The 26,414-nt window shown below is 41.7% G+C and overlaps 1 protein-coding gene and 1 long non-coding RNA gene across 2 annotated transcripts in view; both read left to right on the forward strand.

Annotated features, from left to right (window-relative positions):
* The window catches only part of LOC138853820 (uncharacterized), a 137,108-nt gene extending 129,988 nt beyond the window's left edge, over nucleotides 1-7,120 (forward strand). The window contains exon 4 of the long non-coding RNA XR_011393026.1: nucleotides 7,034-7,120. This is a non-coding gene — a long non-coding RNA (uncharacterized lncRNA). The remainder of the gene's footprint in view (nucleotides 1-7,033) is intronic.
* Nucleotides 7,121-13,328: 6,208 nt separating this feature from the next.
* The window catches only part of LOC128695770 (probable G-protein coupled receptor CG31760), a 47,299-nt gene continuing 34,213 nt past the window's right edge, over nucleotides 13,329-26,414 (forward strand). The window contains exons 1-3 of the mRNA XM_070092883.1: nucleotides 13,329-13,506; nucleotides 16,227-16,432; nucleotides 24,214-24,364. Coding sequence (XP_069948984.1) covers nucleotides 13,351-13,506; nucleotides 16,227-16,432; nucleotides 24,214-24,364 — 513 coding nt within the window. The 5' untranslated portion in view covers nucleotides 13,329-13,350. The remainder of the gene's footprint in view (nucleotides 13,507-16,226; nucleotides 16,433-24,213; nucleotides 24,365-26,414) is intronic.

Genomic DNA, 26,414 nt, shown 5'->3' on the forward strand with positions numbered 1-26,414 from the left:
TATGTAACAGAGATTCTCAAGAAGAACTTTGTGTTTCTGTACACAAATAATCCTTACGCAGGAGAGAGAGAAACTTATGACGAGGTTTCGGTCCGACTTGGTCCATTAACTAGTCACACTAACACACGAAGGTGAGGGAGCCAGTATATATATATATGTATATATATATATATATATATATATATATATATATATATATATATATATATATATATATATATATATATATATATATGTATATATATATATATATATATATATATATATATATATATATATATATATATATATATATATATATATATATATATATATATATATATAAGACAGAGGACAGGGATGGGAAACAGAGGAAGAAAGAAGGAAATGGAGAAGTAGTGGAAGAGGCAATACTGAGACAAACAAAAGCGAGTGAAGGTCCTGGTTACCTGTCGCTGCCACTCAGAGAACAAGAATCAAAATAAGAAATACATATATCAGTATCTGAATTGAAGTGGGTCTCGGGGGGTGTTGAGGCAGGAGGTGTTTTACACGTAAATTGATGGCGTGATGAGGGACGAAGGTAGTGGGAAAAAATATGAGTCTTTGGTCTTGTGTGTTGAGAAAGGGAGAGGTGGGAAGGCCGAAGTAGGAAGGAAGAGAGAGAGAGGAATGAGGGAGAAAGGGAGAGGGTATGTGGGGTGATAAAGAGAGAGGGGGAGGGAGTGGAGAGAGGAGGTAGGGGAAAATGGGGGGCTCTAGGGATGAGGGAATGACAATGTGTTTGTAATGGAAGAAGAGAGAGGAAGAGGATCACCAACATGTCTCCATTGTTGTTGGAGAGGTAAAGACGCGAGATGGGATGGAAAGGTGGGTACTGGAGGTGGGTTCTGGAGGTGGGTTCTGGAGGTGGGTTCTGGAGGTGGGTTCTGGAGGTGGGTTCTGGAGGTGGGCTCTGGAGGTGGGTTCTGGAGGTGGGTACTGGAGGTGGGTACTGGAGGTGGGTTCTGGAGGTGGGTTCTGGAGGTGGGTTCTGGAGGTGGGTTCTGGAGGTGGGTTCTGGAGGTGGGCTCTGGAGGTGGACTCTGGAGGTGGGCTGAGAAAGGAGATGGAGAACTTGGCTGAGACTTGGGGGTGAGGAGATGGGCTGAGAAGTGGGGTAGAGAGGTGGGCTGAGAGGTGAGGTGGAGAAGTGGGTGGAGAGGTGGGGTGGAGAGGTGGGGTGGAGAGGTGGGGTGGAGAGGTGGGGTGGGAAGGTTGGGTGGGAAGGTTGGGTAAGATACATGAGAGAGTTTAGGAGGGGAAGAGAAAGGGGTAAGGGAGAGATGAGGGCAGGGGAAAGGGGAGGGGAAATAGGGAGGAGAGGAATGGGAGTGGGAAGGGGTAGGAGGGAGGGTCCCATCACGCGCCCTGATGAAATCTTTCCATTTTTAAGTTGGTGGAGAAATTTGGTGATGGCGTCTGGCAAGTTTGGGAGACAAGTGTGGAACACATTTCCTTTTCTATATCTTGTCTTATTTCTTCCTTCCTCCTCCACACTGCCTGTAATTGTCTATTGGCGGCTCCTATTTTGGTGTTCAACAGCGAACCTGTCACGTCCCGCCAAGTTAATTATATATTGTAAATCAAATCACAGTAGGGGCGGGTATCGAAGCCATGGGATCGAACACCTTTCTCTCTTGTCATTTGTTGCAGTCATGTTATTATGATTTCATGAGTTATGTACTGCAAGTGAAGATGAGGTATCTTGATGCTGGTGATGGGCTCTTGATCCCAGGAAATGCGGGTAATATTGGGATGCTAGTAACAGCTTTGTATCCCAGGACTCTAGTTGCTTCTACCTGAGGGCTAATTCTACCTTCTGGTCTACCTCCACGGTCTGTGTCACCCATCCTAGACCTGTTGTCTAGCTCCTGGTCTACTCACTCCACTCTGAGAGAAGTACTACCAGCTGCCTGTTGGTGGTGCTACCATCAGCTGCCTGTTGGTGGTGCTACCATCAGCTGCCTGTTGGTGGTGCTACCTTCAGCAGTCTGCTGGTGATGCTACCTTCAGCAGCCTGCTGGTAGTGCTACCTTCAGCTGCTTGCAGGTGGTGCTACCATCAGCTGCCTGCTGGTGATGCTACCTTCAGCAGTCTGCTGGTGATGCTACCTTCAGCAGTCTGCTGGTGATGCTACCTTCAGCAGTCTGCTGGTGATGCTACCTTCAGCAGTCTGCTGGTGATGCTACCTTCAGCAGCCTGCTGGTAGTGCTACCTTCAGCTGCTTGCAGGTGGTGCTACCATCAGCTGCCTGCTGGTGGTGCTACCTTCAGCATCTCTGAGATAACTCGGGAAGAGTTTATCTTTCTCTAATTTCCTGTGAGGCATCTTAAGTATCACTATCTGGGCCTGCCGGTGACGCTCTCTCTCTCTCTCTCTCTCTCTCTCTCTGAGAGAGAGAGAGAGAGAGAGAGAGAGAGAGAGAGAGAGAGAGAGAGAGAGAGATAGTGTGTATCTCACTAAAAGGATCTCTGGAATTGTTACTGGTCCTGGTCTAGAACCAGACCGCGAAAGCGGGGGGGGGGACGATCCCTGGAACCGATCCCGGAGGGGGTGACGACCCCTGGAACCGACCCTGGAGGGAGGTGACGACCGCTGGAACTGACAATGTTAGACTTACAGACAGGAATCATACTTGTTCTTAAGAAAGGGTTATAATCATAACCTTAATATTTAAAGGGGTGGAGTGGTAAGCCAGCGGAAGGCCTCGGTCAGGTAATAGAAAGCTCCAGCTGCTGGTCATCATATTACTAAGACCCGCGTCAGGAAACGCTTGTCCTGTTTCTTGGCGAACCTAACCTAACCTAACATAACTTAACCTAACCTGAACTTAAGTATATCATCCTGACGTATATACAACCAATTAACTGCACTACACTACACTACACTACACTACACTACACTACACTACACTACACTACACTACACTACACTACACTACACTACACTACAATACAATACACTACACTACACTACACTACACTACACTACACTACAATACACTACACTACACTACAATACACTACACTACACTACAATACACTACAATACAATACACTACACTACGCTACACTACTCTACACTACACTACACTACACTACGCTACACTACACTACACTACACTACAATACAATACACTACACTACACTACACTACACTACAATACAATACACTACACTACACTACACTACACTACACTACACTACAATACAATACACTACACTACACTACACTACACTACACTACAATACAATACAATACAATACAATACAATACACTACACTACACTACACTACACTACACTACACTACACTACAATACACTACACTACAGTACACTACACTACACTACACTACACTACACTACACTACACTACACTACACTACACTACACTACACTACACTACACTACACTACACTACAATACAATACAATACACTACACTACAGTACACTACACTACACTGCACTACACTACACTAAACTACACTGCACTGCACTACACTACACTACACCACACTACACTACACTACAATACAATACAATACAATACAATACACTACACTACAGTACACTACACTACACTGCACTACACTACACTAAACTACACTACACTACACTACACTACACTACACTACACCACACTACACTACACTACACTACACCACACTACACTACACTACACTACACTACACTACACTACACTACACTACACTACACTACACTACACTACACTACATTACACTATACTACACTATACTACACTACACTACACTACACTACACTACACTACACTACACTACACTACACCACACTACACTACACTACACTACACTACACTACACTACACTACACTACACTACACTACACTACTACACCACACTACACTACACTACACTACACTGCTACACCACACTACACTACACTACACTACACTAATACATACACACACTACATTACACTCACTCACTACACCACACTACCACACTACACTCACTCACCACTACACTACACTACATCACCCCAATCACTACCTCAACCTTTTACCCCAAACCCCACACTGCATACACTTTTTTTAAATCCCATTAAAAAAAACTTTGAGGTTATAATCCCGCCAAAAATTAACCATCAAACCATTTTTTATTTAATCCATTAATATTTGTTTTCACGAGGGCGCTCAAAAAAACTATGATATTTTTTCCCAGACACAAGCACTTAAAAACTGAAACCCGTCACCATTCATTATACAATCTGCTCCCAAAGTTTTGGTTTATTTAAGAAAACTGTTTAAGAATGTCAGATATTTTGGGGTTTGTTTTGAACGTTAAATTAGGGAGTTGAACGTTGTCACTATTTTTTTTTGGGAACTGTTAAAACTGTATTGTGTTAGGTTTTAACTTAAGCACTGTATTGTGTGTTAGTTGGGAAATGTTTAAAAATGATTTTTTGTTAGTTTGGGAAATGTTGTCACTGATTTGTGTTTGAAGGGGAACAAAACAACTGATTGTGGTTTAGTTTTGAACCGTTAAGAAATGTAAAAGGGTGTTAGTTTGGAACCGTTGTACTGTATTTTGGTTTGTTGTGAACTGTTTTTACTGTAGTTGGGAGTTGTGAACTGTTAATTTTTTATTGTGGTTTTGTTTGAACTGTTTAAATTACTGAGGGTGGAACGTTAATTACTGTAAAGGGAGGGGAACCCAAATTACTGTTTTGGAAAGGGGAAATGTTAATTACTGTATTGTGTTTATTAGAACGTTGAACTGATTGTGTGTTAGGGAACGTTGTTTCTGATTGTGTGTTAGGTTTTAACTGTTGTAAATATTTGTGTGTTGTTGGGAAATGTTAAATTACTTAAATTTTGTTAGGGAAAAATGTTGGGTTTCCGGGGTTTGGTTTTTTAGTTGTGAACAAGTTACGATTGTGTGTTATTTTGGGGAAAGTTGTCACGGTATTGTGTGTTAGTTTTTAACTGTTGTTACTGATTGTGTGTTTGTTTGAACAAGCCGGATTGGGAGTTTGAACGTTAAGTCATTATTTTTTAGTTGGAACCGTTTAAAAGTATTTGTGTTAGTTTTGAACTGTTAAGTCACTGTATTTTGTTAGTTTGGGAAAATTTTAAATCACGGTATTGTGTGAGGTGAACCGTTGCACGTATTTTGTTTTGAACCGTTAAGTCACGGATTGTGTGTTGTTTGGGGAAATGTTGTACGGATTGTTGTTGGAACGTTGTCACATATTGTTGGAGTTTGAACCGTTGTCACGGATTTTGGGGCGAACCGTTGTCAGATATTGTGTTTGTTGTAAAAGTTGTCAGAATTGGGAGTTGAACTGTTTCAGATATTGTGTTAGTTGTGAACGGTCACGATATTGTGTGTTAGGAACTGTTGTCCCATATTTTGGGGTTGGGAACCGTTTCACGATATTGTGTGTTAAGGGGAAAGTTGTCACGAAAAAAAAGGTGTGAACTGTTGTCACGATATTTGGAGGTTTTAACGTTGTCACGATATTTGGGAGGGAACGTTGTCAATTTTGTGAGAGAACGTTGTCACGATATTGTGTGTTAGTTGGGGAAAGTTTCACGAATTTTGGGTTTGTTTTGAACGTAATACGATTTGTGGGTTTGTTGGAATTTTAAATCACTGTATTGTGGAGGAATGTTTTACTGTATTTTTGGAGTTGTGAACTGTTAACTTTCTTTGTTATTTGAACGAACTTTGTATTTGGGGTTAGTTTTGAACTGTTAAAACTGTATTTTGGAGGTGAACTGTTTTACATTTGTGTTAGTTTGGGAATGTTAAAAAACGATTTGTTAGGGAACGTTGTTCTGTATTGTGAGTTTGAACCGTTGTAAAGATTGGGAGTTTGAACTGTTTTCAATTATGTGTTAGTTGTGAACGTTGGGGTTACGATTTTTGTTAGTTTTGCGTAAGTTACGATTGTGGTTAGTTGTAACGTTAAGTCACGGTATTGAATTGGAACTGTTGTTACTGATTTTGTTTTGTGAACGTTGTCACGGAGTGGAGTTTAACGTTGTCACGATTGTGTGTTGGTTGTGAATGTTAAAAGCTGTATTGTGTGTTATTTTGAACGTTGTCACGTATTGTAAAAAATTAGGGGGAACTTTAAGTCACGGTTTTTGTGTTGTTAGGGTTGTTTAACGTTGTCACGTATTTTGTTAGTTTTGAACCGTTAAGTCACGAATTTTTGTTAGTTGTAAACCCTTTTTTTTTTTAAAAGGGTTTTTTTTGTGTTGTTTTAACGTTGTCGATATTGTGTGTTAGTTAGAACTGTTGTCACGTATTGTAAAAGTTAAAACCTTTTTTTTGAACGTTGTCAAAGGTGTTAGTTGTGAACGTTTAATCACGATATTTGTTTGTTGGAATGGGTTTCCGATAGTGTTAGTTGTGAACGTTGTCAGATATTGTTTAAAAAAGGGAACGTTGTCACGATATTGTGGTTGTTAGTTGGGGAAAGTTTCAGTATTTTGGTTTTTAAAAAAGGGGAACGTTAAGTCACGATATTGTGGTTAGTTGTGAACTGTTAATCAGATATTGTGTTAGTTGTGAACTGTTGTCACGATATTTGTGTTAGTGTGAACTGTTGCACGATAGGGGTTATTGAATTTAAGTCACGATATTGTGGGGTTTTGGGAACTGTTAAGCAGATATTTTTGGGAAGTTGTGAACTGTTAAGTCACGATATTTGTGTTGTTTTGAACTGTTAAGTCACGATATTGGGAGTTGGAACGTTAAGCACGATATTGTGTGGGTTAGTAGAAGTTAAGTCCCATTTGGGGTTTGTTTTAACGTTGTCACGATATTTTGGGGGTTAGCTGGGGGAACCCTTGTCACGATATTGTGTGTTGTTTTGAACTGTTAATCAGATATTGGGTTATGTAACGTAAGTCACGATATTGTGGTTAGTTTGAACGTTGTCAGAATTGTGTGTTAGTTGTGAATGTTGTCACATATTGTCATGAACTGGGAAGAGAAAGTGATCGTGTTTGTTCCGCAGGACACCGTCGACATGAAGGGGAGAGTTTTAAGGAGGCGTCCCAGCTGACCACTGGCAACCTGGGCACCATCTGCATGGCTGAGCCTTTTACAGGTGGGGATGGGCACCACTGCATGGCGAGCCTTTCTCAGGGGGGTGATGGTGCACCGCGCATAGCTGAACCCACAAGGGGGGGTGATGGTGCACCAGCTGAGGTGAGCCCACACAGGTGGGGGGGATGGTGCACCAGCTGCATATTTAGCCCTTTTTAAGTCCAAAAAAATGACCTTTAATTTAAATACATTAGGGAAAAAATTTGAAGCCGATCAAAAGGTTTTTCTGAGGTTAAAAGGGAAGTTACCAATTTCTTTTCTAAAAAGAGAACATCTCTCTAAATTCTGAAATCAAATAAATTTTATTAATACATTTGTTGGTTTATTGGGTTCCGCTCCTTCCTCTGGAGAGAGATTTACGTTTCTGTTTCTTTAAAATTTAAGCCCCGGTCCTTGGAGGGGTGTGACGTAGAGCTGCTATGTGCCTGGCTTTTTTTTTTTTATAATTTTTATTATTTTAATTTTTATTATTATTATTATTACATATTATTATTATTATTATTATTATTATTATTATTATTATTTAAAAAAACAGGCGCTAGATTGAGGTAGAGAAGGTGGGGTTTTGTGATAGGGGGTCATGTTTCCAAAAACTGAAACACGTTTAGCTTACGCGATCAGTTTTATCTGAAGCCTTCAACCAGAGAGTTTAGTGTCCGTGGCCGATCCACTGCCTAACCTTCCTGGCCATGTTTTCGGAACATTCTTTTATCCGAGGGAGCGGTTCGACCAGCTTTCAAGATGATCACTATGGATTTAAAACTTTATTTTTTCGTAAAACCCCTGGCAAGACAGTGATGGAGTAATGATGATATAAATTTTTTTTTCCGGGTCACCCCCCCTGGTGGATACACACACACACACACACACACACACACACACACACACACAGGAGGTAAAAAATTGAGAAAAAAGAAGAGAGAAGGAAATTGAAAGAAAGATAGGGTTTAAAAAATAAAAGAGACTGTAAAATGGAGAAATGGGATGGGAAGGGGTGAGTTCCGGAGATGAGCGGGCGTGTCCAAATTCCATTTTAATTACAGGGTCCCGATTGTCCACTTGTGTGCCTATTTTTGGGTGTTTGGGGGTGTGTGTGTGGTTGGGGTGTGTGTGTGTGTGTGTGTGTGTTGTGTGTGTGTGTGTGTGTGTGTGTGTGTGTGTGTAAAGAGAGAGAGAAATAGAGAGATTGGGAAATACACGCCCTTTATTAATTTAAGGGCCGATCCTGCAGGTTTCTTTTCAGGAAACATCTCTTTTTCCAAGACCCCCACTGACCTGCCTGACCTGTTGTTTTTGGATTCCAAAAGGGTTTGTCCAGGCCCGCTGCAGGTGCCACGGTTCGACTCTGCCCGCCAGAAGGCTGACTCCCGGGGGAGGGTCCTACCCCACGACAAAACCGAAGGTAAGCTTGACCCCAAGGGCCCCCTGATGAGGTACTAGCATGGCAACAAAATAAAAAGTATGGCAACATGCAGGGAAGTTTGGGAACATGTACAGTGACACATGGAACAACAGGTACATAGGAAAATGTACAGGTACAGATGGCCCTGTACAGGCAAAAGGAAATGCATTACATATGGCAAAGTACAGAGGAAGATGGCAACATGACAGTGTAAGATGGCAACATGTACAGGGGACAGTATGGAAAATGTACATGTCTAGTTGGGGAACATGTACACAGTATGGCAACATGTGCAGTGTCGATTAAATTATGTTACAAAAGAATATGAGGTATAAATTGGAATGATTATTTTATCATGGGGAGCGCAAACCCAGGGGAACAGCGCCTTTTGGGGAGTGGAAGGCAACCAGGGTCAATTGAGGGAACGGGGCACAAACCAATTCATAGATCAAGAGCCCCACCAGCATCAAGGAAACTCCCGGGGGAGATAATGAAATTTTTGACTTTACTACTGAAGGATCTTTTTCCGGTTGTGTTAATTGATAAGTAGAAGATCTTTTTTTAAGGGGAAGTGTACAATTAGTGGGTTACCCCAGAAATTTGACTACTAATTGTTTTGGGAATTTTGGGAAATTTTTGGCAAAGGGGCAGCCCTAATTTTTATTTTTCCATATAATCTATTTTCCATAATTACTTTTTGCATTTGCTTGTCGTTTAGTAAAGGAAATCCAAATCTTTCCAATTTAGGTAAAAATAAATCTTTGATAAAGGGCAGGGCCAAACCCTTCAACCAATAAGGACTATTGAATTATTGGTATATAAAATTCATCGCGAATAGCGCAACCCGTCGTATATAAGACAAACTAGGGAAAATTTTTTTTAAAGAGAACTAGAGGAACAAAATCCGAGGAGACCCGCAGGTTGGGGGGGCGTAGCAGCCTACACAAGAAAAATTTTTCGCCTGTTTTTTTTGACGTTATTGTTTGGTGGTCCCCCCAAACGCCTCAAAACTAGGAACCAACTTGACAGGGGGGGGTTTTAAATTACACCCCCACCACAGTTGTTTGGTTTATCCTAAGAAGATCTCGGGGAAACAATGAGTCTTACCCACTTGGACGTCCCCAAAGGAAGGGGGGGGGAGGAGGGCGCAGGACAGCCCCTCCCAGTGCGAACCGTCCTTCAGGAAAAAAAGATTTCTTCAACCCCCACAAGGGTTTCAAACACTGTCACCCCGTCTCAGGGGCATCCCTGAGGTCTGTTCTCCTCCCGCCAATCAGAGAAGCGCCACTTGATAACTCAGGGGTGGAAAAAATCTGCTAACTTTTGGGGGAAAACAGTTTTCGGGGAAAATACATTTTAGAGTGGGCCCCCCCCCCCACCCCAACCACACCCAAAAACCAAAACACAAAAACACACACACACACACACACACACACACACACACACAAAACGCACGAGCTGGAGGACAGGAGGGTCAGGGGGCAGATAAAAAACAAAAAAATTTTGTGGAATAGATAATTTACAGAGAAGGGGTTCCAGAGATGGGGGGACAGAAAAAAAGGGGTCACAACTGGAAGTTAAGATTCAAAAAGAAAAGGGATGTTAAAGTATTTCTTCAGCCACAGAGTTGTTAGGGAAAGGGGAAAGCCTGGGAAGGAGGATGGGGGAGGAACCAACATTTTAAGACGAGGGATATAGCCCAAAAGCAAGGGGAGGGGGGAAGTAGAGTCAGTGAAGAAGGGGGCCAGGGGGAGTCTCGACTCTGCAACTACAATTAGGTGAGTAAAAATTTGGAGTACACAAACAAACACACACACCAAAAACAAAACACACCACCAAAACCCCCAAAAAAATTACTGCTGTTTTTATGCTGTGGGTGGTTTGGGACTGCTGGGGGGAATGGCACTCACCAATTGGGGAAGGGTGAGGTTGTCGTTTAACACGGGACCACCATGGGGGCAGTGCCTGGTGTCTGGCCCTCCCGTAGCACCAAAATTCGTGGCAAAAAACACACTAAACACACACACAAACACACACCCCACACACACACAGACACAGACACAAAACACACACACACACACACACACACACACACACACACACCACACACACACACACATTTTTTTACTGTTTTAGAGTAAGGAAACAAAGTTATATTGAAAATCAAAGAAAAAAAATATATATATATATATATATATATATATATATATATATATATATATATATATATATATATATATATATATATATATAATTTTATAAAATAATTTTAACTTTTTCAAAGAGTTTTAAAGTGATTTTAATATAGTGGTTGGTGTGGGGCAGCCCCTGTTCCCGTAGGTGGAAACCATGTTTTCTGGGGGAAGGCAGCCATGTTGACTGCAGTGTGGAAGGCAGCCTTCCACCGTGTGGAAGGCAGCCCGTTACTCGGGGGAAGGCAGCTCATGTTCATTGCAGGGGGAAAGGGAGCCCCGTTCACGCAGGGGGAAGGCCAGGACTGCGGGGAAGGAGCCCGTTGACGCAGGGGGAAAGGGAGCCTGTTTACTGCAGTGTGGAAGGCAGCTCGTTGGTGCAGGGGGAAAGGGAGCCCCGTTCACTGCAGTGGGGGGCAGCCGTTCACGCAGTGTGAAGGCAGTCAGTTTACTGCAGGGGGAAAGGGGCCCCGGGGTTCACTGCAGTGGAAGGCAGCCCCGGGTTTACTGGTGTGGAAGGCAGCCTGGGGTTTACTGCGGGGGAAGGGCCCAGTTCACTGCAGTGTGGGAAAGGGAGCCGGATCTTGGGAAAGGGAGCTCATGTTTACTGCAGTGGGAAGGCAGCCTGTTCACTGCGGGGGAAAGGGTCGTTTTACCGAGGTGGAAGGCGCCCGTTCACTGCAGTGTGGGGAAAGGGAGCCCGTTCACGCAGGGGGAAAGGGAGCCCGTTCACTGAGTGTGGAAGGAGCCCAGTTCACTGCAGTGGGAAGGCAGCTCATGTTTACTGCAGGTGGGAAAGGGAGCTCGTTGACTGCAGTGTGGGAAGGGCCCGTTACGCAGTGTGGGAAAGGGAGCCCATGTTTACTGCAGTGTGGAAGGCAGCTCATGTTGACTGCAGTGTGGGAAAGGGGCCCGTTGACTGAGTGTGGAAGGCAGCCCCGGGTTTACTGCAGGGGGAAGGAGCCATGTTGACGCGGGGGGAAGGGCTCATTTCACTGCAGGTGGAAGGCAGCCGCTTTACTGCAGGAAGGCAGCCCGGGGTTTACTGCAGGGGGAAGGAGCTCGTTTACTGCAGTGTGGAAGGCAGCCTGTTTACTGCAGGTGGGGAAAGGGCCCGCACTGCAGGGGGAAGGCAGCCTGTTCACTGGGTGGGAAAGGGAGCCCCGGGTTTACTGCAGGTGGAAGGGAGCCCCCCGTTCACTGATGGAAGGCAGCCTGGGGTTTACTGCAGGGGGAAGGACCCATGTTGACTGGTGGAAGGCAGCTATGTTCACTGAGGGGGCAGCCTGTTTACTGCATCTGGGAAGGAGCCTGGTTGACCGGGTGGAAGGCAGCTTGGGACGGTCGGAAGGAGTCATGATAAAATTTGAAAATGGCAACCTGGGATCTTATTGAGGGTTTCACACGTTTCCACCCATAAAAATTTCCCCCACCGGTGGGGAAAAGTTTTCAATAAAGATACCAAGAGTTGCACATGTGAATTTTCAACATGTTTTCTCAACCATTATCCAAAACAGCTCTGTTGACTGCAGCAACACCCGTTAGCAGTCGGGCAGTAGTTTACTGCAGTCTGGAAGGGAGCCCGTTCACTGGTGGGAAGGGGCCATGTTTACTGAGGGGGGCAGCCTTTGCTTTACAGGTCTGGAAGGCAGCCATGTTGACAGAGTCTGGAAGGGCCATGTTTACTGCAGGGGGAAGGCAGTCATGTTGACTGCAGTCTGAAGGCAGCCTTTTGGATTTTGTGTGACTGATGATTTTTTATGTAATGTGATTTTTGTGGTTAGTTTAGCTCAGGAACGATTTTCATGACGCGTTTAACGACGGTAAGTTATTTTTAAGTTTAGTGTTTTGGTTGGAGACGTATACTTTGGTTTCAAATCTGTAATTTTCGTTAAGACCAATGATTTTATTTTATATCTGTGGTCTTGTTATATCTGCTCTTCCCTGTTGTACAGCTGTGTACATCCCTAACGGGTTTAGTGCATATTCATGGATAAAATGGCAGGTGAATATAGTATTATTTAACACTGTGAGGCCTCTTCAGTGAGGGAGAAGAAAGAGATCACTCACCGTTAACTCTTCCAGGTGAGTAATATGTGAGTATATGAGTGCTATATAATACTGAATAATACTGACAAAATGGTGTAGACACTTGTGCGACACCCCCTCCTAGGCTAAGGGACTGATTACCTCACCTGTCAGCACCCGCTCCAAGGCTGTGGGATTGATTACCTCATCGTCTAACTCTTTAGTCTTCTGTATTATATTGATAAAGCCACTGGTTGGCGAACCGTCTACTGAATAAAGCTGTGTGTGTGTGTGTGTGTGTGTGAATAAAGCTACCCAGATGTTGCACATGTGCCGAGTATGCACATGTATATATACACTTATTTTTAGGTAATCACATTTCTATCGGGGCAAATATTACATTCAAACTTTCACTTCTCTCATCTAACATACCTGACAGCTCTTCTGTCTGTTAACAATGTTACTAATTTCATCTATCGTATCTGACGACTCACTTGTTTACTGTCTCGTCTACTCTACTTAAACGTTCACCTGTCTCTCGCACCTGATGGCTCACCTGTCTCCTTACACTCCCTAGTCTTCCGTACAGAGCTGCTGAAGTTGATGATGCAGAACCTGCTGAAGTCAGACGAGGTGATCAGTAAGGCCAGGGTTCTTCTGCACGACGCTCCATCTCTCCATCTCATCTCCAGTCAACGTCGACTATCAACGTATCCGCCCACTGACCCTCTACCTAAAGTCGAAGTCTCCAAGCCCAAGGTAAGAGAGTCTGAAGACACAGGTGTTGACAAGCCTTTATTGTGACAATGTTTTGCTCTGAGTAGACTTTTATTAAGCCACTGACTCGGTGAAGCTACACAGAGCAAAACCCTGTCCCAAGTAGATGAATAAGACATATATGCAACACTTCAGTGCTTTTTTTTATTGCCGAAACGTTTTGCCTACGCAAAACGCAAACATAAAAGTGATTTTAATTCTGAAGACAGTGCAAAAAAGACTTATCATTGAGGTGTTCAATTCTTTAGCCGTTTCGACAATGAAGATACCCAAGTGTTGCATACGTGTATACCATGAATAATATAGCAAATATATTAGTTACCTGCCTTTCTCATAGTAAATATAAGATAACAGAGACACGAATGGAGTTACGTGGAAATGTTATTGACCAAGTGCTGCCCAGGCTGAGGACCTTATCAAGTCACAAACAGATAAGCTTAGCCACAGAGGATAAGCCCAGCCACAGGATAAGCTTGCACAGTTCACAGCTGGGGTTTCTTAGCTAGAGGTTTGGTTGAGCTTTAAAAACCGTAATTCTTTTAGAAATATTGATGGCTGTTGATTCAGAATTTCCTAGTGTCATTCTCCTTGGCAGTTAATAGTGTTCTATACAAGTTCATCAAACGACAGTGGAAATTTACAAGGTCAACGCAAGTGATGTTTACGTTGTCCGTCTTCCTGGCATACTGGTGTTCCGAAATGTATTTCTAGAGGTCTTGAGATGTCACAGTTACTGTTTTTGACTTGATAAAGCTCACTGTGAGGGCAAAACGTTATCAATAAAGATTCTGTGTAACTTCATTTTTGTCTTCCTGTTATCCTGTCGGTATCTCATACCACTGCCAGTCCATTCTATAAAAGTTATACTTCCCAGTTTCACTGAATCGTGATAGATCGCTGAAGAATTGTTATTGTGAGAGAAGTATGAGACTGGAGTGTGAGGCTGGGGTGTAAGGCTGGGGTGTGAGGCTAGGGTGTGAGGCTGGGGTGTTAGGCTGGGGTGTGAGGCTGGGATGTAAGGCTGGGGTGTAAGGCTAGGGTGTGAGGCTGGGGTGTTAGGCTGGGGTGTGAGGCTGGGGTGGAAGGCTGGGGTGTTAGGCTGGGGTGTGAGGCTGGGATGTGAGGCTGGGGTGTGAGGCTGGGGTGTAAGGCTGGGGTGTGAGGCTGGGGTGTGAGGCTGGGGTGTAAGGCTGGGGTGTAAGGCTGGAATGTGAGGCTGGGGTGCAAGGCTGGGATGTGAGGCTGGGGTGTAAGGCTGGGGTGTAAGGCTGGAATGTGAGGCTGGGGTGTGAGGCTGGGGTGTAAGGCTGGGGTGTAAGGCTGGAATGTGAGGCTGGGGTGTGAGGCTAGGATGTGAGGCTGGGGTGTAAGGCTGGGGTGTAAGGCTGGAATGTGAGGCTGGGATGTAAGGCTGGGGTGTAAGGCTGGAATGTGAGGCTGGGGTGTAAGGCTGGGGTGTAAGGCTAGGATGTGAGGCTGGGGTGTAAGGCTGGGGTGTAAGGCTGGAATGTGAGGCTGGGATGTAAGGCTGGGGTGTAAGGCTGGGATGTGAGGCTGGGGTGTAAGGCTGGGGTGTAAGGCTGGAATGTGAGGCTGGGGTGTAAGGCTAGGATGTGAGGCTGGGGTGTAAGGCTGGAATGTGAGGCTGGGATGTAAGGCTGGGGTGTAAGGCTAGGATGTGAGGCTGGGGTGTAAGGCTGGGGTGTAAGGCTGGAATGTGAGGCTGGGATGTAAGGCTGGGGTGTAAGGCTGGAATGTGAGGCTGGGGTGTAAGGCTGGGGTGTGAGGCTGGGGTGTGAGGCTGGGGTGTGAGGCTGGGGTGTGAGGCTGGGGTGTGAGGGAAAGGTGTAGAGGAAGGCAGTGAGAGAGGGTAGCGAGGAGACGTAGTGAGGGAGGAACACAAGATAGAACAATGGACAATTATCTGAGGCAGAACAGGAAGGAAATGTGTCTAGAAATGGCGACAAATAAAAATATTCTCTAATGGAAATAAAAGACACTGGAAACAATGTTTCGCCTTGGGGAAACGTTTTATTTAAAGAATTCTCTGTTGAATTTTACCATTGTCTATTTAAAGGATTCCTGTTGACTTTTTACCATTGTCTATTTAAAGGATTCTCTGTTGACTTTTTACCATTGTCTATTTAAAGGATTCCTGTTGACTTTTTACCATTGTCTATTTAAAGGATTCTCTGTTGACTTTTTACCATTGTCTATTTAAAGGATTCTCTGTTGACTTTTTACCATTGTCTATTTAAAGGATTCTCTGTTGACTTTTACCATTGTCTATCAGAGAGAAAAGGAGAAGTGATGTACTATGCAGCACTAACTAGTGAGTTGTATACAATCCTGTCATTGCGATTTCACTAGTCATTTATAATTACTAGTTGTAACTGGTCACTTGTGATGTAAATGACTTAGAAAACCGAAATTTTGAAAAATTAGACATTTGTGCAATCTTTGTTTTGGTGGCTTCTTCAGTCCAATACAGAGAAGAACGATAAAAGATGAGGACTTTGAAGTAATCAGTCCCTCAGCAAGTAGTCGATGTGTTCGGCCCATCAAGACTGAAGGACTGAACACATCGACTCCAGGCTTCTCTGTACTGGACTGAGAAAGCCACTGGCTGGCGAAACAATTCCACAATACAGATTCCCTAACATTGAACAAGTGTCTCATTCTTCACGTGTCACATTATTCAGCTGTCAGACGTGATCAGCCAGCCGTGGTACGAGGACAGGAGCAACAGGTCGTGGGAACACAGGCTACAACAACAGAGGAATCCTGGGTCGCTGGGTTTGTGGAGTTACCCTTACTTCGAGTGTCACAGCAAGCGCTGGTACCTCACGTACACGGCAGTCATACCTCCCTCAGGCACACACAGCAGTGGTAACACTCCGGATACAAGGTGAGTCGTCACAGTGTCACAGCAGGTGTCACAGCAGGTGTCACAGCAGGTGTCACAGCGGGTGTGACAGCGGGTGTCACGGTATATGACCGTCTATTATGGCCGATACTAGAAGGAGAAATTTTTCATGTCTTGAAGTTGTGGACAATATTATGCGAAATTTTAATACTAGTTGAGTATTATTATTAACAATTATTATTGATATTATTATTATTAATATTATTATTATTAACAATTATTATTAACATTATTAATATTAACAATTATTATTAACATTATTATAAACAATTATTAACAGTAATTAATTTATTATTATTATTATTATTATTATTATTATTATTATTATTATTATTATTACTATTATTATTATTATTATTATTATTATTATTACATGTATATCTATAAGGATGGAATGTGCCCGTACCGGTTATACTGGGCCTCGGGAATGATCATACAGGTGCTGGGGAATGATCATACAGGTGCTGGGGAATGATCATACAGGTGCTGGGGAATGATCATACAGGTGCTGGGGAATGATCATACAGGTGATGGGGAATGATCATACAGGTGCTGGGGAATGATCATAGAGGTGCTGGGGAATGATCATACAGGTGCTGGGGAATGATCATACAGGTGCTGGGGAATGATCATACAGGTGCTGGGGAATGATCACACAGGTGCTGGGGAATGATCATACAGGTGCTGGGGAATGATCATACAGGTGCTGGGGAATGATCATACAAGTGCTGGAGAATGATCATACAGGTGCTGGGAATGATCATACAGGTGCTGGAGAATGATCATACAGGTGCTGGGGAATGATCATACAGGTGCTGGGGAATGATCATACAGATGCTGGGGAATGATCATACAGGTGCTGGGGAATGATCATACAGGTGCTGGGGAATGCTCATACAGGTGCTGGGGAATTATCATACAGGTGCTGGGGAATGATCATACAGGTGCTGAGGAATGATCATACAGGTGCTGGGGAATGATCATACAGGTGCTGAGGAATGATCATACAGGTGCTGGAGAATGATCATACAGGTGCTGGGGAATGATCATACAGGTGCTGGAGAATGATCATACAGGTGCTGGGGAATGATCATACAGGTGCTGGGAATGATCATACAGGTGCTGGGGAATGATCATACAGGTGCTGGGGAATGATCATACAGGTGCTGGGGAATGATCATACAGGTGCTGGGGAATGATCATACAGGTGCTGGGGAATGATCATACAGGTGCTGGGGAATGATCATACAGGTGCTGAGGAATGATCATACAGGTGCTGGAGAATGATCATGCAGGTGCTGGGGAATGATCATACAGGTGCTGGAGAATGATCATGCAGGTGCTGGGGAATGATCATACAGGTGCTGGGGAATGATCATACAGGTGCTGAGGAATGATCATACAGGTGCTGGAGAATGATCATACAGGTGCTGGGGAATGATCATACAGGTGCTGGGGAATGATCATACAGGTGCTGGGGAATGATCATACAGGTGCTGGGGAATGATCATACAGGTGCTGGGGAATGATCACACAGGTACTGGGGAATGATCATACGGGTGCTGAGGAATGATCACACAGGTACTGGGGAATGATCATACAGGTGCTGAGGAATGATCACACAGGTACTGGGGAATGGGAAGTACTGTAATCAGGTTTGATCTGAGAAAGGGGAAGGTTGCAAGCCTTGGATCAAGATCCCATCACTAGTGCCAAGACACCGCCTTCAGGGATAACTCACGCAGCTATATATATACATAAGAACTACGTAAAATCCTTCAGACAACATCACCGGAAAACGAAATTTGCGAGTAAATCTATTTTTTTTAATACTGTAATAGAGAAAATTTATTTTTTTTTAGTCTTCTATTGAGTAGTAGGTCTGGTTTTGTCTGCTGATTATTATAATCAAAACTAAGCGCTAAACCCATCAGGGACATAGAGCACTGCCTCTGTTGTTGCAAATGTGACACTCGTCTGGTATTATCGATGTGTTGTACTCCTGCTGAGGGAACACCAGAGGAATAATGACTATAATCTTTGTGTTGTGGGAATATCGCGAGGGTCTTCCATGCCCTCTTTTATCCTCCTGTCTCTGTATCTCTGCCTCTCTCTCTCTCTCTCTCTCTCTCTCTCTCTCTCTCTCTCTCTCTCTCTCTCTCTCTCTCTCTCTTTCTCTTTCTCCCTCTCCCTCCCCGCCACCACCTTCTTTCGAGTCAGTCAAGGATGGACTAAGAAGACTCCTCCAGCAAGATCTCCCGTCTTGGCAGCAAGCGCCATATTTAACATTCTCTTAAGGTCACCCGAGGCAGCAGGAAAACACCACCACTTTGGCAGAGTTCGCAACCAAGAAATTCTAAGATCTTTCAGGAATTTCTTATCTGCAGTTACCACACTCTGTTGAACAAATATATTGCTAGTAAGAAGTGTGAGAGTTTGTGTTGTGAAACATAGAGCTCTCTCTCTCTCTCTCTCTCTCTCTCTCTCTCCATATATATATATATATATATATATATATATATATATATATATATATATATATATATATATATATATATATATATATATATATATATATATATATATATATATATATATATATATATATTTATATATATATTTATTTATACACACTCATCTGAGTTTTCTTTGATTTTATCTTAATAGTTCTTGGTCTTATTACTTTTCCTTTTATATCCATGGGAAAGTGGAATAAGAATCTTACCTCCGTAAGCCATGCGTGTTGTAAAAGTCAACTAAAATGCCGGGAACAATGGGCTAGTAACCCCTTTTCCTGTAAAGATTACTAAAAAGAATAAGAAGAAAATTGTCAAAGTGGGAAGTCTGAATGTGCGTGGATGTTGTGCAGATGATAAGAAAGAGATGGTTGTGGATGTTATGAATGAGAAGAAGCTGGATGTCCTGGCTTTAAGTGAAACAAAGCTGAAGGGGGTGGGAGAGTTTCAATGGAGAGGAATAAATGGGATTAGGTCAGGGGTTTCAAATAGAGTTAGAGCTAAAGAAGGAGTAGCAATAATGTTGAAGGATAAGCTATGGCAGGAAAAGAGGGACTACAAATGTATAAATTCAAGGATTATGTGGAGTAAAATAAAGATTGGATGTGAAAAGTGGGTTATAGTAAGCGTGTATGCACCTGGAGAAGAGAGAAGTGTAGAGGAGAGAGAGAGATTCTGGGAAATGTTGAGTGAATGCGTGGGGAGTTTTGAATCAAGTGTGAGAGTAATGGTGGTTGGGGATTTCAATGCTAAAGTGGGTAAAAATGTTATAAAGGGAGTAGTAGGTAAATTTGGGATGCCAGGGGTAAATGTAAATGGGGAGCCTTTAATTGAGCTATGTGTAAAAAGAAATTTGGTAATAAGTAATACATATTTTATGAAAAAGAAGATAAATAAATATACAAGGTATGATGTAGCACGTAATGAAAGTAGTTTGTTAGATTATGTATTGGTGGATAAAAGGTTGATGGGTAGGCTCCAGGATGTACATGTTTATAGAGGGGCAACTGATATATCGGATCATTATTTAGTTGTAGCTACAGTTAGAGTAAGAGGTAGATGGGAAAAGAGGAAGGTGGCAACAACAAGTAAGAGGGAGGTGAAAGTGTATAAACTAAGGGAGGAGGAAGTTCGGGCGAGATATAAGCGACTATTGGCAGAAAGGTGGGCTAGTGCAAAGATGAGTAGTGGGGGGGTTGAAGAGGGTTGGAATAGTTTTAAAAATGCAGTATTAGAATGTGGGGCAGAAGTTTGTGGTTATAGGAGGGTGGGGGCAGGAGGAAAGAGGAGTGATTGGTGGAATGATGAAGTAAAGGGTGTGATAAAAGAGAAAAAGGTAGCTTACGAGAGGTTTTTACAAAGCAGAAGTGTTATAAGAAGAGCAGAGTATATGGAGAGTAAAAGAAAGGTGAAGAGAGTGGTGAGAGAGTGCAAAAGGAGAGCAGATGAAAGAGTGGGAGAGGCACTGTCAAGAAATTTTAATGAAAATAAGAAAAAATTTTGGAGTGAGTTAAACAAGTTAAGAAAGCCTAGGGAAAGTATGGATTTGTCAGTTAAAAACAGAGTAGGAGAGTTAGTAGATGGGGAGAGGGAGGTATTAGGTAGATGGAGAGAATATTTTGAGGAACTTTTAAATGTTGAGGAAGAAAGGGAGGCGGTAATTTCATGCACTGGCCAGGGAGGTATACCATCTTTTAGGAGTGAAGAAGAGCAGAATGTAAGTGTGGTGGAGGTACGTGAGGCATTACGTAGAATGAAAGGGGGTAAAGCAGCTGGAACTGATGGGATCATGACAGAAATGTTAAAAGCAGGGGGGGATATAGTGTTGGAGTGGTTGGTACTTTTGTTTAATAAATGTATGAAAGAGGGGAAGGTACCTAGGGATTGGCGGAGAGCATGTATAGTCCCTTCATATAAAGGGAAAGGGGACAAAAGAGATTGTAAAAATTATAGAGGAATAAGTTTACTGAGTATACCAGGAAAAGTATACGGTAGGGTTATAATTGAAAGAATTAGAGGTAAGACAGAATGTAGGATTGCGGATGAGCAGGGTGGCTTCAGAGTGGGTAGGGGATGTGTAGATCAAGTGTTTACATTGAAGCATATATGTGAACAGTATTTAGATAAAGGTAGGGAAGTTTTTATTGCATTTATGGATTTAGAAAAGGCATATGATAGAGTGGATAGAGGAGCAATGTGGCAGATGTTGCAAGTATATGGAATAGGTGGTAAGTTACTAAATGCTGTAAAGAGCCTTTATGAGGTTAGTGAGGCTCAGGTTAGGGTGTGTAGAAGAGAGGGAGAATACTTCCCGGTAAAAGTAGGTCTTAGACAGGGATGTGTAATGTCACCATGGTTGTTTAATATATTTATAGATGGGGTTGTAAAAGAAGTAAATGCTAGGGTGTTTGGGAGAGGGGTGGGATTAAATTATGGGGAATCAAATTCAAAATGGGAATTGACACAGTTACTTTTTGCTGATGATACTGTGCTTATGGGAGATTCTAAAGAAAAATTGCAAAGGTTAGTGGATGAGTTTGAGAATGTGTGTAAAGGTAGAAAGTTGAAAGTGAATATAGAAAAGAGTAAGGTGATGGGTATCAAATGATTTAGATAAAGAAAAATTGGATATCAAATTGGGGAGGAGGAGTATGGAAGAAGTGAATGTTTTCAAATACTTGGGAGTTGACGTGTCGGCGGATGGATTTATGAAGGATGAGGTTAATCATAGAATTGATGAGGGAAAAAAGGTGAGTGGTGCGTTGAGGTATATGTGGAGTCAAAAAACGTTATCTATGGAGGCAAAGAAGGGAATGTATGAAAGTATAGTAGTACCAACACTCTTATATGGATGTGAAGCTTGGATGGTAAATGCAGCAGCGAGGAGACGGTTGGAGGCAGTGGAGATGTCCTGTCTAAGGGCAATGTGTGGTGTAAATATTATGCAGAAAATTCGGAGTGTGGAAATTAGGAGAAGGTGTGGAGTTAATAAAAGCATTAGTCAGAGGGCAGAAGAGGGGTTGTTGATGTGGTTTGGTCATTTAGAGAGAATGGATCAAAGTAGAATGACATGGAAAGCATATAAATCTATAGGGGAAGGAAGGCGGGGTAGGGGTCGTCCTCGAAAGGGTTGGAAAGAGGGGGTAAAGGAGGTTTTGTGGGCTAGGGGCTTGGATTTCCAGCAAGCGTGCATGAGCGTGTTAGATAGGAGTGAATGGAGGCGAATGATACTTGGGACCTGACGATCTGTTGGGGTGTGAGCAGGGTAATATTTAGTGAAGGGATTCAGGGAAACCGGTTATGTTCATATAGTCGGACTTGAGTCCTGGAAATGGGAAGTACAATGCCTGCACTTTAAAGGAGGGGTTTGGGATATTGGCAGTTTGGAGGGATATGTTGTGTATCTCTATACGTATATGCTTCTAAGCTGTTGTATTCTGAGCACCTCTGCAAAAGCAGTGATAATGTGTGAGTGTGGTGAAAGTGTTGAATGATGATGAAAGTATTTTCTTTTTGGGGATTTTCTTTCTTTTTTGGGTCACCCTGCCTCGGTGGGAGACGGCCGACTTGTTGAAAAAAAAAAAAATATATATATATATATATATATATATATATATATATATATATATATATATATATATATATATATATATATATATAAATATATATATATATATATATATATATATATATATATATATATATATATATATATATATATATATATTTATATATATATATATATATATATATATATATATATATATACATGTATGTATATATATATATATGTATGTATATATATATATATAAATATATATATATATATATATATATATATATATATATATATATATATATATATATACATATATATATATATATATATATATATATATATGTATATGTCGTGCCGAATATGTAAAACTGGTCAATTAGCAAGAACTCATTTAAAATTAAGTCCTTTCCAAAATTTTCTCTTATACGTTTAAAGATATATTTTTTTCATTAATGTTAATGTAAAAATTTATAATTTTGCATTAAAAGGAACTTAGAAAACTTACCTAACCTTATTATAACAAAAACAATTTATTTTAGCCTAATCCAACTAAATATATTTTATTTTTGTTTACAATGTTTTAATACTAAACAAACACAGTTAAATATATTTTTTTCGTTAGGTTCAGAAAGATTTTGGCGAAATTATTGCATACACAAATTTTCACTTGTCCTATATGGCAAGATGAGCGTTGCTATTTAAGCCAAGATCGCAAGTTCTGCCTATTCGGCACGACATATATATATATATATATATATATATATATATATATATATATATATATATATAAATATATATATGTCGTGCCGAATAGGCAGAACTTGCGATCTTGGCTTAAATAGCAACGCTCATCTTGCCATATAGGACAAGTGAAAATTATGTATGCAATAATTTCGCCAAAATCATTCTGAACCTAACGAGAAAAATATATTTCACTGTGTTTGTTTAGTATTAAATTATTGTAAACAAATCTAAAATATATTTAGTTGGGTTAGGCTAAAATAAATTGTTCTTGTTATAATAAGGTTAGGTAAGTTTTCTAAGATTCTTTTGGTGCAAAATAATAAATTTTAAATGAGTTGTTGCTAATTGACCAGTTTTACATATTCGGCACGACATATATATATATATATATATATATATATATATATATATATATATATATATATATATATATATATATATATATATATATATATATATATATATATATATATATATATATATATATATATGTATGTATATATATATATAAACAAAATGGCCTGTGACTGGTTTCGAATGGTGCTATGACAGCCAGGCTTGAGATCTGGGTTACCTGTTGACTTTCTGATCAGCAAGGCTGTTGCTGCCTACGGCCAGCACGTAAGTGTAGTGTTGCTGGGTGATGAGTTGGTCCGGAAGTGACTAAATAAGATTCTATTAATTTATTTATACAATGAGATACGTGTTAATCTCCAGCCACGGTACCGTGACTTGTACTAGGTTAGTTGTGAATTGTAGTTAAATAGTTCAGAGAACTGACAAGTTGATAAATTAGGCACTTGTGCAACACTGCTCCAGACACAGTAGTGTCACTTGTATTCGTGACAAGATTACTCTTAACCAGTTGTACGCTCAGTTGACACTGTTAAAAGCAGTGTTACTGGGTGGACGCTCTTTAACGTGTGGTGACCTTTCCACTGCAGGAACCCGAGCTTGGTGAGCCTTGACATGGATGTGACCCGCCTGGACATCAACCAGTGTGACCCCGAGGACCAGCAGCAGCACAACCAGCACTCTGACACCCAGGTCACCTTCTTCCTCGGCACTCACAAGTGTCACAACCAATCGTCAAAGGTTAGTAAAAAATACCGTTGTACTCAATCTGGGATGTAGGAGAAAGTACTTTCTGTATCTGGAGGGAAAAGTACTTTCTAGATCTGGAAGAGAAAGTATTTTCTAGGTCTGGAGGGAGGCGTCTATTACAGGCAGGAGTCAATCATTTAGAGCAGAGAGCTATTCTGCTCCTTTGTGGCATTCATGAGAGGAGACCTCTTTTGTTCTCACAGATTTCCCATTTTCTGTGAACACAATACTCATAAAACGAGAATCCCAGTGCTTTGTAGGGTTCGACCCCTCGACACAGAAATATGGCAAAGACACATGAAACTTTGTGGGACTTTATTATAACGTTTCACTCTGTGCAGAGCTCTCTCAGCTTCATAATAAAGCTCCACCGAAGCGAAGCTTTGTCCCGAATAAACGCTTGTTCCGCAAAGCATTTTTCTCGCTGTTGAAACAAACACACACATACACACACACACACACACACACACACACACACACACACACACACACACACACACACACACACACACACACACACACACACACACACACACACACACACACACACACAGATGTTGACTTGGATATTAATTATGCCTCTGACAGATTAGTCAATAATCCCACGTTTCCAAACTTCTAAATTAAAAAAAACACAACTCAGTGACTCTTTTACGAGTTAGAACGGGCAACGGCTATATAAAATTAACCAAACACCATAGCGAGCTGAAAATAAGAACATAAGCATGGAGGAACACTGCATTAGGCCTACTGGCTCTCATAGACAGAGAAAAGGTAAAAACATTTAAAAGAACCAGGAGAAACGATACTTTCACAATTCTCTCCAATCTTCCACAGCTTCCTTCAATCCTCCACAAGTCTCTTCAATCCTCCACAGCATCCTCCAACCCTCCACAAGTCTCTTCAATCCTCCACAGCTTCCTCCAACCCTCCACAAATCTCTTCAATCCTCCACAGCTTCCTCCAACCCTCCACAAGTCTCTCCAACCCTCCACAGCGTCCCTGCCTTTAGCACGATAAACACTTAGGAGCGAGAAAAAAAGCAGCAGAGAAAATATTTTTATTTCCTTCAGCAAATATTAATCAGGTAGGCACAATATATACAGCCATATAGAATAAGACAAACGCAAGCAAGAGAACCGTAGCGACCAAACTTGAAGGTAAGTCTGCCAAGGATGATTTACAAGTGAACCACATCGCTTCACAACTTTGGCGACTTCTTGGGACTGGCTGAAGGGGCTTGTAGGTGGCGCTGGAGTATTGTACTTTTACAAACATGCTCAGTTACAAGCAAACGACACAAGCCATAGTCATTCACACATTCACTCTGGAATAAGTATACACACTGGGACATTTTCTCACAACAGGAAGTACCACGACATAGTAAGTACTTTAAGGCAGGGCGAGATGAGGAAGAGTAGGGCGGGGTGAGGTAGAGTAGGGCGAGGTGAGATAGAGTAGGGCGAGGTGAGGTAGAGTAGGGCGAGGTGAGGTAGAGTAGGGCGAGGTGAGGTAGAGTAGGGCGAGGTGTGGTAGAGTAGGGCGAGGAGTGAAATGAGAAAGGGAAGAGCACAGCGACGACAGAATGACTCCATTAGAGATAATAAATTTATTTGTACCGTTGAGCTGGTTGCTGGAGCACGAGGCACCAGGAACTAGCCAGGTTAATTACTATTGACAATGTATGTATCTTCAGATAATATTGTAGAGCTAGAGTTTATATATATATATATATATATATATATATATATATATATATATATATATATATATATATATATATATATATATATATATATATATATATATATATATAATAAAGAGAGAGAGAGAGAGAGAGAGAGAGAGAGAGCAGTAAACCAATTGTATTTTTTCAGCACAAGAACAATATACATAATATATCACAAATGTGCACTTTAATATATATTAAACGAGTGTTGATAACGCAACGTTAATCACATACAATACGTGGGTTTTTCTTCCAACACGTCGGCCGTCTCCCACCGAGGCAGGGTGATCTAAAAGAGAAAGAAACACTTTC

The sequence above is a fragment of the Cherax quadricarinatus genome, chromosome 41 (assembly GCF_038502225.1).
Source record: "Cherax quadricarinatus isolate ZL_2023a chromosome 41, ASM3850222v1, whole genome shotgun sequence".
Lineage (NCBI taxonomy): Eukaryota > Metazoa > Arthropoda > Malacostraca > Decapoda > Parastacidae > Cherax > Cherax quadricarinatus.